Source organism: Cyanistes caeruleus, chromosome 10 (assembly GCF_971803275.1).
Source record: "Cyanistes caeruleus chromosome 10, bCyaCae1.hap1.1, whole genome shotgun sequence".
In the NCBI taxonomy this organism is placed as follows: Eukaryota; Metazoa; Chordata; class Aves; order Passeriformes; family Paridae; genus Cyanistes; species Cyanistes caeruleus.
Window position 1 is genome coordinate 20,164,339 of NC_141710.1, and position 16,551 is coordinate 20,180,889.

The 16,551-nt window shown below is 39.1% G+C and overlaps 1 protein-coding gene across 10 annotated transcripts in view; it reads right to left on the reverse strand.

The window, feature by feature from the left end:
• Positions 1–16,551, reverse strand: part of NLGN1 (neuroligin 1) — a 483,239-nt gene that overhangs the window by 285,670 nt on the left and 181,018 nt on the right. For 5 of the 10 annotated variants that reach the window (XM_086843333.1, XM_086843337.1, XM_086843336.1 and 2 more), the window contains one exon: positions 8,892–9,697. In XM_086843333.1, coding sequence (XP_086699459.1) covers positions 8,892–9,384 — 493 coding nt within the window. In that variant the 5' untranslated portion in view covers positions 9,385–9,697. Of the gene's footprint in view, positions 1–8,386; positions 8,447–8,891; positions 9,698–11,882; positions 12,035–16,551 lie in introns of all 10 variants that reach the window. The other 5 variants (XM_086843330.1, XM_086843338.1, XM_086843331.1 and 2 more) reach the window with 2 other exon arrangements.

The following is a 16,551-nucleotide window of genomic DNA, read 5'->3' on the forward strand; positions in this document are numbered from 1 at the left end:
TAGGGAGGTTGGCAAGGAGACTGGTACAAACTTTGGGTTAAAGGGTACCAATTCCTCAGGAAAACACCCCAGAAATATGATGAAATCATGGCAGCCTCAGCAAGGAACCTTGACACAAGGTGGGATAAACAGGGAGCTCTTCTCCAGGCCATGGGTGGATGGTCTTCCTTCAGCTCAGGGCCTGGCAAGACACTATTGCTGATCCAGGATCCCCTGCTCCTCAGAACTTCGCTCCCATCTTTCTGTGGGAGTTTAAAATTCTGCAAGCCCTCCTTATCCGAGCTGAGAGAATTAAGTGAATTAAACAGAAGGTTTGTGGAACCTGCCCGGCTGCATCTGAAGTAAGTGGGGAGAATGTGCATGAGTCATTCCCCTGGCCAGGCTGGGAGCAGGGACTGGAGGAGGATTCCAGCTGGTAGGTGGGAGGCAAGATGGGAATGGGAGCCCCCCCAGCTGGTTTGGGCACAGCTCCAGCCTGCCCCGAGCATCAGTGGGTGCTGTCCCCAGCAGAGGCGGGTGGCAAGGTAAGGGGGGCTCCTCAGTGCCACTCCTGCCACAGGGCCAGGGCTGTGCACTCATCAGTGAGCAACACCCTGGGTCAGATGTGAAACACAGGGTGAAAAAACAAGCTTAAAAACTCTGCATGTCTTACTGCCATTTTTAATGACTTCTAAAATTAGCTGAAGAAAGAGAAGAGAGATCATCTGTATGCTACAGAAGGTTGACATGAAAAAGGGTGAGAAATCTGTGATCCTGAGGTTTTGGTAGATTCTGGCATATGTTATCCCTGACAGTTATTCCCCACCCACTCTGCAGGAGAGAAAGGGAGATGCTCCACAGGGTTCCTCTGTACCCACGCTGCTTAGCCCATGTCCTGTGCCTGGAGCATCACAAGAACCTGTACCACAAGAGGATTTTTTTCCCCTCTTTCCCCAAAACCTGGAGGTGCAAAATTTGGACACTCCAATATATAAGGAGTTCACTGAAATCTCAGCACATAATAAAAAGCTCCTCATATTTAGAGGAGGCTTTTCATGATCTTCAGCCAACTGTTGGATAAGTTTCTGCCTCTGTTTAGAAGAAGGATGTCTAAGTACAAACTGTGCTTGCTCTGGGCTGAGCCTTCTAGAAACATTCAGCAAGCTGTGCAATCTTCTTCCTACACAGTGCACCTTTCCATTAAAAGTCTGAAGACAGCTTTTAGATGTAAAAAATACGGAGAACAGAAAGTAAAGACAGAACGGCAATAGAGACAAATCTTTTTCCGTGAGCTTTGTGAAATATTTTCTCAAAATAACTTTGCAGGGGTTTTACTGCCAGTTCATAATGTGGATGAATCACTTCTGATATTTCTGATAAAACAATATTCAAAACTTCAAAATCTCTTCCAATTCATTTATGCTACCATTTAATTAGGGCTTCTGCAATATGTTACAAGGGCGTCATTATCCCCCATAATTGTATAATAATTACAATTTTTAATGAATTAATTGCAAGTACACTGGATGTGTAGATATAATTATGGTAATTACATAAATACCTGATTTTCAGCTAATAATTAAAGAAGGCCTTTACAAAAAGGGGGAAATTTAACAAATGGAAGGTTCTCAGAAAACAAATACAAATAATAAATACTGCCTCTCTCCTGTTGGTTCTGCCTTACTAGATCATCTCTCTCTATATATATACATATATGATTTCAGTAGATTATAAAATAAGAATTTAAAAACTACTTAAATATTAAATCATACCAAGAGACCTCAATAGTTTGCCTGTGCAGGACCTGATCCACTGGCCCAAACTTAATGATTCTAGGAGAGGTCAGCATCTCACTTGAATTGCAAATGGCTGTTGATGGCAGGAAGATGTGAATAGTGATTACAACAACATACAAACTGTCCTGCTGGCTCTGGTTTCCTCCAAAATGTGTCTTTTTGGTCAAACTTACTGGCTATACCCTCACTAACACAGAAACCCAGCAGAAGATGCATTCTCTACATGGAAATGATATTTCAATAAAGGAACTACTTACAGAGCCTCATCAGCTGAAAAAAACCCAGCCCTCCAACCAGGGAATTTTCTTTCTATTCAAACACATTCCTATGACTGAACTTGATGTGTGTTTACTGTTCTCTTAGTACCAACAGGAAAGTCAAAATCCAGCCTCATAAGAAGCATGCAGAAAACTCTGCCAGGGCAGATTGATTCTTCCTCTGATAGCACCAAGGGATATTAGCAGAATTCCCACAGCAGAGGAATTAGCAACATGATTTACTGCTGCTGCTGAAACGTTCCAAAACGCTTTGGCACAACTCTGGAAGGGGAAATCAGCTGCAGCACCTGGACTATGGCATTTACATGTGTCTTGCAACTTCTACAAGAGAAGCTCCAGTTCCAGCCAGAGACCACTCTGGTCCCTGCTCTGTTTTGGAATATAAGTGCAAACATGGCTGGAAGTCAGCTTTGTCCCACTTCCTTTAGCCTTTCATTGTTCAGTGCTGTTCCTTCTTTGGATAAATCCCATTATTACAAGCATGAGAAAGTAAAATAAGATATATTAATATTAAAACAGAAGGAAATGGTTTGATGTCCCGAAAACAAATCTCATTTATGGTAAGCTCATTAAAACAGTTGATTTCTGAATGCCGAGTATAATTATTAATACCATACATATCAAAGTGCAGAAGACATGTAAATTTGACATCAGAAAGTAAGTAAAAATGAAGAAGGCTAAAGAATTATGAGTGAAAAGAATTTGGGGGAAAAAAAAGAAGAAATTATACTGGAGCAATATTCAAGTTATAAGCAGATTATTAACATTGTGAGATGATCCTTAAGAATGGTTTGACACATGTAAGCATCATATTTCAAGCTGAAAAATTATCAGAAGAATACAAAAAATGTTTGTATCCATGTGTATTATAAAGAAACAAAAAGATGAAGAGCATTAATACAGAGGAGAGCAAAGGAATAGCACTACAATACGGGGGGAAAAAACAAGCAGAAAATAACAGTTATCCAAAAGCCATATTAGTTACTCAGACATTCCTCCTGAAAATGTACAAACACACTTATGCAGATATTTTTTATAAGATTTGTCCTTTCTGGCTTTAAATGATAAATGAGAAACTAACAGATTGAAAGGAAAACCATCTCACAGATGTTTACTGAGTAAAACCAGCCCAAGCCAACAAAGGCCGGGGGAAGAAGCACAAACCAGTTTTATCCGACTTAGCATTATCAGGGTGGCAGTACTATTTTAGAGCCTGTGTGGGGGAGGATGTAGAAAATGAAAAGCAAGCAGTAAAATAATGGACAAGGAATGGAATTAGATGAGAATTTAAGACCTGTTAGAGCTATAAGCACTGTCAAGGTATATGAACAAAGCAGTGACAGCACGATGGCTGTGTGGTCAGCAAGAGCCCAGAGCCCAAACAACCAGACATTTACAGGGGACTGTGGCCAGTGCTGATGGCATTTAAGATGACTGGAGTCTTAAAAATACAGTCTGCAGAGTCCTTCCATTGTCAAGCACTGGCTCACCCAGAAAGAGGGCTGGAGAAAGTACATCAGAGGTTTGAGCATTTTATTTCAAATATGACATCAACCTACTGCACATCTTTGAAAAATGCTGCTAACTGACACTAACAGCTTTAGATTGTGAAAGGATGAAAAGGTCTGTACAAGACAATGTTTGCTTCATTATCTTCTTCCATGTATTACCAGTATAATAGGAAATGCTGCAGTGGTAGCTGAGAAACGAAAAACAGGGCTTCAAAAAGGAACAGAAAAATAGAACAATCGTGGTGTCTTGGTGAGTTAGGGAGTGGAGTTAGGGACTGTGGACTGCATTTGGGGCTGCTCATACCACAGGGATTAAGGATGAGGGCTCTCCAGACAGGACCCAGCATGAATGGGGGTGAAACTTCAGATATATGCAGGCAATTATTGGCACAAATATACTACAGGCAAATAATTGGTTAGGAATTTTCAAAGTGGCCTAATGAATATATGAAGCCTTTTAAAGGGTTGATGTCCCCCAAAATATGCACAAGTTTAGTACTCATTCTCAAGAGACCCAGAGTCCTGGCAATGCTTTACAAAGGAATGTTTTTAGCCTACTGACAACATTATTTTGACAGAGTTCTGTCTAAAGTGATGGAGGCTCACACCTTAAATTTCATATTTCTCATTCACATGGCCATGAAGAAAGGAACATTTCAATAATTTTTGACAATTTTTCTGTGCTTCCATTACTTTGATATTATTTTCTAAATGACATTTTTAGAAAAAAGAAAAAGAACGCTGATAATCAATTGACAACTTTTGCCAGTGAAAATACATATTTTAGAGGTCTCAGGTTGTCCTTTTCTTGTTGATTTCAGAGCCAAAATGGGTTTATAGAAAGATCTTTATTTAAGGAAGCCCACAGGAACTGCAAAAGTTACATTAATTGTTCTTTTCTAAGATCTGATGATAAGTAAACAGTTCTAGGGTAGTTAAATGGAGCATTGGAACAAACACTCTACAGAAACACAAGGTAACAGGTGGAATTTCTGCTTAGTCTTCTAAAGAATATTTCACATTGCTAAGCTTAAAGCCCTAAGGTTATCAGAGCCTCTTACAAAACAGAACTGATGTAACATATTCTCTATTGAAAACAAAGGGAGATCAAAGCAGGATGAGATTACAGCAGTGTGATTTGTATTTCAGTTCCATGAATATATTTGTGTGTATGTACATTTGCTCCTGTGCGTCCATAGTAACCACAGCCATAACCCAGAAAGTATGGTGTGGGGAGCTTTGCTCTGAAAATCAAGTAGACCATTAGGAGGCATAAATATTAATAGAGCTGTCTAATCCTACACTCTCAAATGAGGTAGTTCAGATCATGAGTCTTCGCATTTAAAATTTATTCACTGCCCTGACTAGAATAAGAAACAGAATCCACATGTGGGGAAGTCACTGATATTGGGCGGTCTCTGAGCCACTGATAATTCCTAAACATAAAAGTAAGGATCAAGTGATTTCTTTACTTATTCTACACCTAAATCTCCTACAAATACTAATTTATCCAAAACTGCACCTGCCTGGCTCTGTGACATTGAGGATATACCACCTACACCTCCACATTTTCACACTGAGGCATCTTCAGGCAGTATGAAATCTTTATACAGGTTCCTAAGAAAGAACATAATGTCATCCCAAGTGCAGAGCACACAACACCTGGGGGTTCATTTAGTGGTCATATAAGTGATCCTTCCCAAATTTTCTTTGTGTAGTTGTCATTAAATTAGGAAATTTCTCCAGCTGCAATGCAAAGACATGAATGCAGAGTGTTCAAACACCACAGGTATGCAGTTAAAGCAGGAAGCACTTGTCCTTCTAAGAGATAAGGAAACATTCTGGATCACAAGTGAAATATTTGTGTCTTGACTATAAGGTAAATTAGAGATCTGAAATGCCAAACAGTAGAATACTATTCAGGTAATCCCTAGAAATTATACAAAGCTTTATCGGGAAATTCAGGAAATGCCAGATAATATAATTAATATCAATCAGCAAAATGGTATATACCACATACCTACAATATAACCAAGGTCCATTAAAATTTAGAGTTTTGAAAACTAGATTCAAAAAAACAAAACAAAATTACTCAAATGCCTTTGCAGTGATTTTCCAAACCCAGCACTTGCAAACAAATTTCTGCATACCCAAAACAGAATTAGCAGCCTCTGACCTTGATGTACCTGGAAGAAAAGACACAAAACCAGATGCTCTTTCTTTATTTTTGAATCAGTAAATTGAAGGTCAAGTAACTGAAATACAGGCCTCTATGTTTAGCAAAAAACATGCTGAATTGTCTCATTTTTTTTCACCCAGCTTCAACCTATCATTCTGTAGTCTCTGCTGTGGGCACATCCAAATCCCAACAGGAGGTCATGGATATAATGCTCATTACAATCCATGACTCATGGATAGAACTCCTTTAATTTCTACATCTATCTTAATCAGATTGCTCCCTGTTCTTCAAACTTGTTCTTCAAATTTGGTCATGTCCCTCAGCTGACAGTTAAGTATAAATACTAATTTATTTATCTAATTCAATCTATTTTGTGTAGTGAGAATTAATCAAACCATATGTAATGACAATATATGGTTGCTGATTCAGTCATTTTGATCTTATATATCCTTTATGAATTAAAAAGATGATGTAAAAGTCTGCCTCTGATTTTCAGATTTTCTCCTTCCAATAATTTTCATCGCTAACTGTGATGCAATGACTGCAACCTAAAAATCCAGCAAAAGAGAGAACGTTGGGCCTTTCTTCTTTCTGACACAAAACTGATGCCTTTCCGAGCTGTGGTTGCTGCTCTGTTGCTGTGACTCTACTGCAACTTTGTCCTGCAGCTCAACTCCTTTTGCCCCTGGCTGTGGGGGCAATCCCAGCCCAGGATAAACACGGGGAAGTTCTCAGAGAGCAGAGATTACTTCAGGTATCTCAGCTGCCCAGCTGAAGGTATTCAGCACTTGTCAACAGCAAAAGGTAGGCTTTTTATTGTGCTGTGTGTGAGATGAGTCCAAGTGGAAAGGTACCTACTGAATTTCAAATAACTCTCTTTATTCTCCTCCAGGCCTATAGGACAATAAGCATGACTTTCTCAGCTACTGGGCTCTTCCTCCCTTGACTTTTGCTATTTTTCTGATTTTTTTATTATTTTTCTTTTAATTCTCTCTCATATGAAAGATGCTCTCTGAGAACAATGATGGGGATCTGCATCTTTATTTATGACTTTGTGAATCAGCGTCTGGGTGATAGGAAGTGAAAGTTGCTCAGCTAATTACACACGCTTGATGAACTGCGTAATAACTGCTGCAGCACTGCACATTAATTGAATGCATATAAATGACAGCAGTTATTCCAACTTGAATGATGTGTGAAGAAGTGACGTTGCTCACAGTACCCTGATTATCTTCATTTCCAGCTTTGGGAATCCAGCTTAAACAATTGTACTTTTACAGCACCGAGAAAAAATTCCCTAACGGAAAACAGAAGATGTCTCAAAGCCTGACACTTTAAACACAAATTGCTTTAAGTCACTGAAAGTGGATTTAGACATCTAAAAAAAGCATACATCGAGCAACTACAATTAACAATTAATAATTAACAACTAGCTGCAACCAGCAGTTAGGAGCTGTAAGAGCTAAAGCCTTGGGAACAAGGCCACCTTCATTTTGAGCCTAGATACTACCTTAAAAAACTAATGCAGTGTTCAAAGAGTTCAGTTTTTCCCAGCTCCAAACATTTCTGCTATGCACTTTCCTAAAACGTATTTGTTTTGGAATAACAGGATAAAAAAATATGGATTACAGCTAAAAGGCAACTGTGCATGCCCACAGTACTCTTTGTTTACCCCAAAAAACATTCTAATTCACATGCAGTCCGGCTCTAAGGTAACACATTATTTAAATAAAACAATGAAGAAAAAACATTTGATGCAAAACAAACGTGCATAGTACAAAATTAGTACTTCAAAACTAGCACCAAATGCCTCCTTTGAATCAGCACCAAAATAGACCTTCTCTGTTGCATGTCAACTGCTTGAGGAATTTGCAAATATTCACAAAGAAATCTGCAAAGTCTTCCATACTATTTAACACAGAAAGGGGAGAAGCCAAGTTTCCAAAGCTTCCAAAAGCAGTCTAGTTCCCAAAGTACCATGTCACAATATTTTAACAGTTCCCTACACCCGTATTAAGAGTTTGTGGGCTTGACAAAGAGAGCTGTAATCACAGAATAAAGGAAATCAACGCTCACTTTTAGAAGCGCGTAAACAAAACAGCAAAAAAAAAAAACCCGTTTCACATCTACACTTCAGGAAAATGAACCCTGTTCCAAGGAAACAGGGAGGAAGCCAGTGCAGGTCTCAGCCCTGCACTGCTGTAATGCTTCCCAGCCCTTATGCCATCGTTGTGGGAGGGAGAGCTGTGGGCTGTGCCACCCCTCCAGTGGGAGCAGCGCCCATCCCGGGGCACAGAGCTCCCTCTGCACCCACACACCACGTCCTGTCCCCTGGTGCCACCAACACACACTGCCCAGAACCTCCAGGCCAAGAGAGAAGCTGCCAACACTGCCCCTGGAGAGAGTGCCAGAGAGAGATGATCAGGTGCAACTGAGTCCCGGCTTTACAAAAGTTATCTTCTCATCTACTCTCTTTAAACACCTCTCCACCAGCACAAGACGGTCCCTAACACTTCACAGCACCAGCAATCAGCCTCTTTCACCTGTTTTATTCGCTCTCCTTTTGCAAGGTTTCCATCTCTCCCCCGTTTGGTATTTTTTACTTTTTGGTTTGGTTTGGTTTTTTGACCACTTTATACATACCTCCTTTTCTACAAATTTTCTTGCCGGGTTTTCTGGCACATTCCTTGGATATTCTTTTGACTGAAAAATGAATAGAAGACTAGAAAATAACATGGAGCTCCATCACAGACAGTAGGAGCATGCAACACCACTATCTAACTTAAATATGACCTGCTTTATTAGGTGCGGAAGATTCTCAACTTGTTGTGCCTGCACATGCAATGGAAAAGATGTTGATGCATCTTCCCAGAAGTCAGTGGGTGGCAATGAGAATTAGGCACCAACTTTGACCTAAAAATTACACGTGCTGTGGGAGAAAAGAAATGAGCGTAGACAGAAAAATCAAAATCAAAAATCAAAAAAGCAAGGACAAATGCACACAGAGAAAAGCGGCATGCGCACATGTAATAAGCCGGCGTGCAAACAGAGAAAGCCATGCGTGCTACCAGTACACGTGAATTAATATTGTTAGAAAGTAGAACAGGAAAATAAAAAGATCTCCCTGTTTCGCCTGCTATTAACTCACCATCCTCGGTGGGGACATAGATATTTAAATAGAGGCAGTCTTCATTCTGGTCCTGTACATAGGTTGAAACTACATCCAAGTTATTAGTAAACCACACGGGAAGCATGACTTCAGGCAACCTGCCTTCTATAATGTTCTGGGGGCACACTGGAGCAAACTGGGTGGTGTTTTTGATATCTGCCCAGGGAGATGGAGGCTCAGGAGGTTGAAAGCGGCGCTCCCCTGTTGGAGGGGCGGCGTACGGAACCCCGAGAAACTGAATAACGGGCCCCAAAATTTCATTGTTAAGTTCCTTCTTAATCCCTCTTATCTTGCCAAAGTTGGTGGTCACGACTGGATTGGTATCATCCAATTTTTGGGAGGACACGGCTGCAGCGTGAAGCAAAAATCCAAGCATAGAAAAAGCGAAAGTGGCGTTCGATCCCGTGTGCAGCAGGCGGGCCACCGTCGCTCTCCAAACACAGTTCAGCCACACGGATCTTGGAAAGGCCATGGTCCCACATCAGTTGTGTATCTACAGTGAAGCAATCTGATTTGTATCCACTGGTGTAAAAACAGGGCGACCGGAGGAAACAGATCAAGTTTCCTAAATAGGCGCCTGTCAGAAAAATCTCAAAAGGCTTTTCATGCGGTAAGTATCTTCCATTGATTTCACACTTATTGAAGCTGCATCTTCACTCAGCACTATTTATCAGACTACATCCTATTGACAATTCTGTTTTCCATAGCAGCAATATGAAGAGAGCAGCCATTTACTGCAGAATCCCCTCTTATAAATCAAATCCAGTTAGCCGCAGGTCTATATCCTGGAGAAAATGAAAATAAATCATTAGTATGAAAGAGCTAATATGAGCAGAGTGATAACTAGGTGTTTAACACGTTATTTACATACATTAATATTTGCTAGAGCCATGTAAGTTAAACTGCAGGAGTTTATGGGTCCATGAAATGGCAGGTGAAACACTGATTACTGGAATTATCTGTAATGTCACCTGTTGAATTTATAGAGACTTCTCAGGAGAAACAGGACTCACAGAAAATACAATTTTTTAAATTCACTTTTTCAAGAATAAGCTATTTACTGCCGAGCTACATTACATAAGTGTTTATGTTAATATTTTATTTAACTTAATCATCTCATAATCAATTTTCACCTTGTTTGCAGAAGTTGATTTATTAGAAAGGAAGTAATTATTTCTTAAAGCAGAAGATGAGGAAATTAAGATAGACAAGCATACTGAAGATCCAAATGCATTTAATTTCATTAAAAGCAGTTTACAACACATACAAACATTTTTTTTGTTCATTTTAAAATATAACCTGAATTACTGAGCTTACTCACAATAACTTGAATTACCATGCTTTATGTGGTTTTCTGATAGCTGATGAAAAACACAGACTGAAATGTTCACATCAGTGAAGGACCAAAGTCTGCTTCTGCTGAGGTGAATGGTAAACTCTGAATTTTCACAGAGGTACAACTGGACCTCTGTAGGCCACTGGGGTTTTTTTCAGAACTGGTTTGGAAAAGGACATGAACAGACAGCTCAGGGAGGGAGCTGTATATCACAATTTTTGTGTCAGATCAATCCTGCATTCCTTATAAAAGATTGACTTCAGCGAAAAATGAAAATGCGTGTTGAGAGCACTCAATTCCTACCATCCTTAATTTATAACATAAACAATAAGCATTCCCACAGGACCGGAGAAATCTTATCTTTCATATATCCACATGCTGACTGAACAATATCCTAGAAAAAATAATCAGTTAGGATCAGAGACTGTATAATCTGAAATTCCAGATGCTATTTTCAACTACTTTAGCTCAGAGGTTGTCACACAAGGCTGTGTTCCAGCACTTCTGAAAATTGCTCAGTGCATATCGTTATATCTTCCATATTCATGTGAAACATATTTCCAACACGACTTACAATATCCCATTATTTAACATGCAGTGTTATACACAACATAGCAGTGTAATCTTACACTCCCTATTAAGCAGTGTGTAATGCACAAGAAATGTGTTTTGCATTGTATAGGAAACATTTTAAACCACCTGCTTTTGAAACAGCATTGGCAGCTTTAATGAGAATTGCTTTTTTTATCATGTCTATACACATTGTGGAGAGAATTCAAAAGAACGGCTTGTCTAATAGTCAGACTACCCTGTAGTTTGGGTTATTAAAAAGGAGATTGTAAAAGCTATATAGGACAGCAGGAGATTTGGTTCATGTCTAGTGTTCCTTTAGCTCTGAACAATCTATCTCAGGAGGCAATAAGGAGATAGATGAAGCTTTTCTGCAATTTTCTCTTTCCCTTTCTTTCTCTGCTAATTCTAACACCTTCACTGTGAAACTGCAACAAACAGGCTTATGTCCTTCATTCTCCAGCTGCATATTCTCCGTATTCACTGGAAATTCACCAATTTAGCTGCAGAAAATAATTCCCCAAACTTGATGTATGTGTTTACATTTACTTTAACACACTTACATGGAATGGCAGACATCCCCCTTATGGAGGATTGCTGCTTTGTAGCATTTCAGATTTTGGAGGGAGCAGAGTACTGCTTGAGAAATAGTAAAGATTATTTCTGTTTTTTAGTGGGCAGACAGGTTCCTGAGCAATGCACATAAAGAGATGGAAGCCTGCTCCTTAGTGGCATTCAAAATCCTCCACAGCCTTTTCCACTGGGTCTTAAAACCCACAAGGATTTGTTTTCCTCTCGGGAATGGAAACATGTACTTCCTCTTCTTTCTCAAACTCAAACTTGTAAATAGCAGGAGTTTAATCTCAGAAGCTTTCCAGCTAATTTACATGGTCTGGGGAAGGTCTGAGTTCAACAAATCCAACATAGCTGTGCCAAGGAAAAGCATCCTTCTTCATTTCAAGGTGCTAGGTTGGTTTGATGTGCAAAATTACCAAGATGCCACTAATAATTTATTTAGCACCTGTTTTCAGTTCTAAAGAAACTTTGTAATACAATTTTTATACCTCAAATGGTAAATTCAATGTAGACTCAAAGCCAGTTCTAGAGCTGGGCTGTAATTCCAAGCTTGTCCATCTGCTGGTTTGTCTTTGCAGCTGAACAGTTCTGTTTCTGTGATCTCCAGTTCAGGTTTGCCTCCCATGGACAAGGCTTTACTCTGAGACAGGATGCCAAAAAAGGTAAGAATATCATTCAGTTCTGTCTTTGCTATTCCTAATTAATTAACTACTGGGCAGCAGCCTCAATGAATAGATGGGTAGGCTATAAAGGGCAGCAAATTGTCAAGTGCTTGCAGGATTTGAATCAACATATTTTCATTGTATTTATAACTTGAATTTTGGACTTGCTCTTTTCAAGCCTCTCTTTTTAAATGTCTAAGTAACAGTTTATTTTTTGAGACTGAGAGGTCAGACATTCAAGCCTGTCATTGGCTGCCCTGAAGCTATCACATCAAAACCACAAACTCAACGCAAATAAAAAGACTGAGATTTATGAAATCTTTTGAGACTTTCACAAGAAAATTTCATTTTGAGCACTAGGTGCAAGGGCAAGAAGGGAAGCTGGCCAGGGAAACACACTGAGAGTTAATGCTGGAAAAGAATCCCCCCAGTCTTTCTGCAGATGATCTACATTGGACTTTCCCTTGGTTTCTGGATTCAGCTGCAGAGGAATCAGTGGGAAAATAAAGGAGAGGGAATAAACAGGAATGATCAGGGAGACAAGCAGGTGAATAAACCAAAGAGTAGAACTGATAAATCTGGGACAAGGTTTAGCATCAAAATAATGTGGATATGAGGAGAAGGAGGAGAAACCTTCTCAGATTTTACTGCTGTCTTGATTTGAGGATCACAATTGCTCCCCGTGGTAACACAAATGAATTCTACTGTAAAAGGTATTTGATAAAGTCTTTCATGCTCTTTCGAACAGTCTATACTATACAGAGGTTTTTTTCTATCATCTATTATTTTATTATCTTCCTTTCTGAATTCAAATTACTTTATAGCTCAGATTCTGAAATGCTTTAGAGAAGCATTTAGTATGCTGGGGAGTGAACAATCCAGGAGAGCTTCGGCGCATCTTTGCATTTCCAATGACACAGGGCATCCCTCAACAGGTCACATCTGCTGCAAACTGCAGCAGCGAAACTCCTCGTTGTTACTCATGCCCAGACCTTCAAATCTTAAGGGATGGTTTGATCTGTAGCACCTATCAATAGCTCCAATGCATTAATAAAACCTTTGCTGGCACCCAAGGTTTCTGGCCATACGCCAGCTTTAGCACATGTAAAAGCTGTTATTGTTACAATAAAGACCTCCCAACCCCCCCAAAAAAGCTGTTTTCATTTCAGCTGAAGGTATATTCTGCGATTTGATATTCCTGCTTAAAAATTCCTTTCCACTCCAACTTTGCTAGTAAATCCCAGTTGCACAAATATTCAAAGAGATTGGAACACCACACAACGCCACTTCATTTCAAAACACAAAGTGCTGTTTTGCAGAACCAGCTACATTTGCATCCATTTTTACTTACAGCAGTCTCTCCTTAGAGTTAAGAGCCCAGAGATGTTTCATGTCTCTAAGAAGAAATCTGTGTTCTAAAACACTCTACGAAGCCAAGCAGGAACATGGATAGTGGTACACAGGGCATTAGAGGAAAGATGAGGGTGAACACTGTGTCGGTGCGACACACCAATTGTAAACATGACCAGACAAATCTTCAAGAGATGCAGCACAAAATTCCCCCTCTCTTCTTTCGTGTTTCAAGTTAACAAAAGAAGCAAGTTCCAAGCACACTGTATTTTTTCTCAACTTAGTGGTAAAAAAAGGCCAGGTTGATGGAACTCTGAGCAGCCTGGAGGGAAAGGTGTCCCTACCAAAACCTAAATGACCTTTAGAGGCCCCTTCCAACCCAATCCATTCTGTGGAATATTTTAAAACTGACACTGTTCTTGCATACTTCCCAAAATACTTTCTCAAAGGGATGGGCTTTGCATGGGTTTAGTCCAAGAAATTAACATTCATTTAAAAAACAAGGTGTATAAATGATAGTGGAGGAGACTGCAATCCTGAATACATAAAACACATAACAGTGGTACAACCCTGGTGGGGTTTGGTCACATCCCCCATGCCAGCACCCACTCTAACTCATTGCAGCCACAGGTCTGGTAGCTCCAGAAAGCTGCTACAAATCCAGCCCTATTGAGATGCAGAACCTTTGCCAAGATGACCAACAAAGGTATGAATAAGACATCATCTTTATGGGCTCACAGTCCCACCCCGTATTAGGATGAGATTATAAGTGTTATGTTACACGGGAGCACAAACAACCCAGTGGAAAGGATTTCCAGATGCTACAAGCTGTGTAAATATATCACTCCCAGATCAGAGAAACATTCCTGAGTGCCCTCACCTCAATTTAATATGGTGTTTTGACTGCTAAACCTCATAACCAGTTAGTGAAAAATACAATATTTAAATACTGTAGTATAAATCATCAGATGCAGCACTTCAAAATTAGTGAAAAGTTGAATTAAAATGAGTAGATGTCATAAGACTCCTTTAAATTGTGATGCATTTTTCAACTGCACCAAATTTTTGTTCTTTGTCATTAGTGGGTATATTCACTAATGCTTATTAACTAGTATTTTCATATTCAAAAATCCCTTTAAATAATTTCTCTATCTTAGTTTGCCAAAACAGGAAGAGTTCTGATCAAAATTTTCTATTAAACTGTTTTTGAATCAGGCAAATTAAGCCCATGAGGAGAGGGTCAGTTAAGTCCTATTATCTTCCATTTACTCATATCAATAAATCATTTTCTTAAAATAGTTCTACTTCTTATCTGAAGTAATTTTTTATATTACCAGAAGTTGACTACAGTTTTTTACCGTGGACTTGAGCTGTCTGACATTTTGCACAATAAGTAGATAACGAAATGGTGATTTTACCCATAACAGAAAGAATGGGTAACTCTGTCACTTACGTGTAAAGTTTTAGACAGCTAAGTAATACAGATTTAAATTAAAAATGACAGATGCACTGGCTTGGAATATAATGGGCACTGAAGTGAACCTTTATTCCTTTTAGCAGCTTACGGTTAACTCTTAAATGGGCCACACATTATCCTCACTTTTGAGTACTGTAAGTATTCAGCTAAATGATCAAATGGCCATTCTGTTGATGGCTGTTCTTGCTTCAGGACAGAAAGATTCCCTGACCTACTGTAGAAATTCCACTGAACTCATGCTAATCAGAGGTCATCCCAGAGAAAAAAATAACCCAGATGTTTCTCATTTGAGAGCTTCAATATCAAAATCTGTGTATTGCATACCATCAGGTCAAGTGGGAGTTGCATTCATTAATACTTCATAAAATATACACGTGCTTCTCATTTGATCACTCTAGCAGAGTGCCCAGAACCCAACCAGAGACTACTCCTGAAACTAATTGTCCTTCTGCTGTCTCCTTCAGGTGATAAATTTAGTTATAGAATTGTTAACAAAGTTCTTCACCTGATATATATTTGTGGCTCACCCTTGGTTCACTGGGGTTAATCATATGAGAAAAATTAATTGGATTTTCTTTGCCACCTTTATTACAACAATAATACTACCTTTAATGCTAGTTCATCCCCCAAGGCAAGCTTTCATATCAGATTCATAAGAAAGATATCACTTTTGTATTTTCCTGGTGGGGAGGGTGTTAGTAATTCAAGATAAAAAAAGCTGGAATACAGATAATACCACTTCTTGAGGGAGATCTCTGCAAACAAAGATGCTTGAATGAACTCAGATTTGTCCATGAATTGTTTTTCTAGCTGGATACAATTCAGTAACAGTTCCAAGCATACAAAAGCCTTGTTGTAGAGCTAGATCAATAACTAGCTCTTCAACAAGATGATTTTTTTTTTAAGAAAAGAGACCAGCAAACTTCCTTGTGGCAGAAAAAGGAAGCCATGCTTTTTGTTCTTGATCAGATGGTCAAGATGGTCCCAATTTCATCAGAGTAACTGAGATCAAGTTCCAACTCATCAGGAAATTCACAGACATATAAACATAATTTGTTAATCACAAACCCAACATCTCTAGCTCAGCTCTGAAAGTGCTCTTGACTGGTATTACCAGGCTTTCCAGAACTGCAGAGAGCACACTACAACTTGAGTGCAATATTGGCATTAGAGGGATCTATCCACTTGAAGAGGTTGTTTCCTGTGATCTAGCATTCCGTACATCTGTGACTTTACTTGCATTTGTTCCAAAATGAATTTCATGCTTAACTTGTTTTTCTTAATTAAACTTCCTTTAGCAGTTTCTAATATGTGCATTATTAAAACTCATTAGTCCCATTCATGCCTGCCTGTCATTTTTGGCTTCATATTCACGTACCAAAGAGCTCTGCTGCTTTATATAGGAAGCAAATTAAATAATAAATATGAGAACTTGAACGTTTTATGAGTGTCAGTATGAGAAAGTGGCTGCAAGGCCCATAAGGTTTCACAAAAAAAAAGCATTACAGCTAAAGCTAACATGCTGACACATCTCTGATCTATAAAGTCTGCAGTAATGGTAGCAGTAAAGTGTTGTGCCATAGATGGGGAATTTTTCTCTCACATGAAATAGAAATAGAAATAGGATATAGCACAGACTATATTTACTGTTGTAAAAAAATTTCAAAT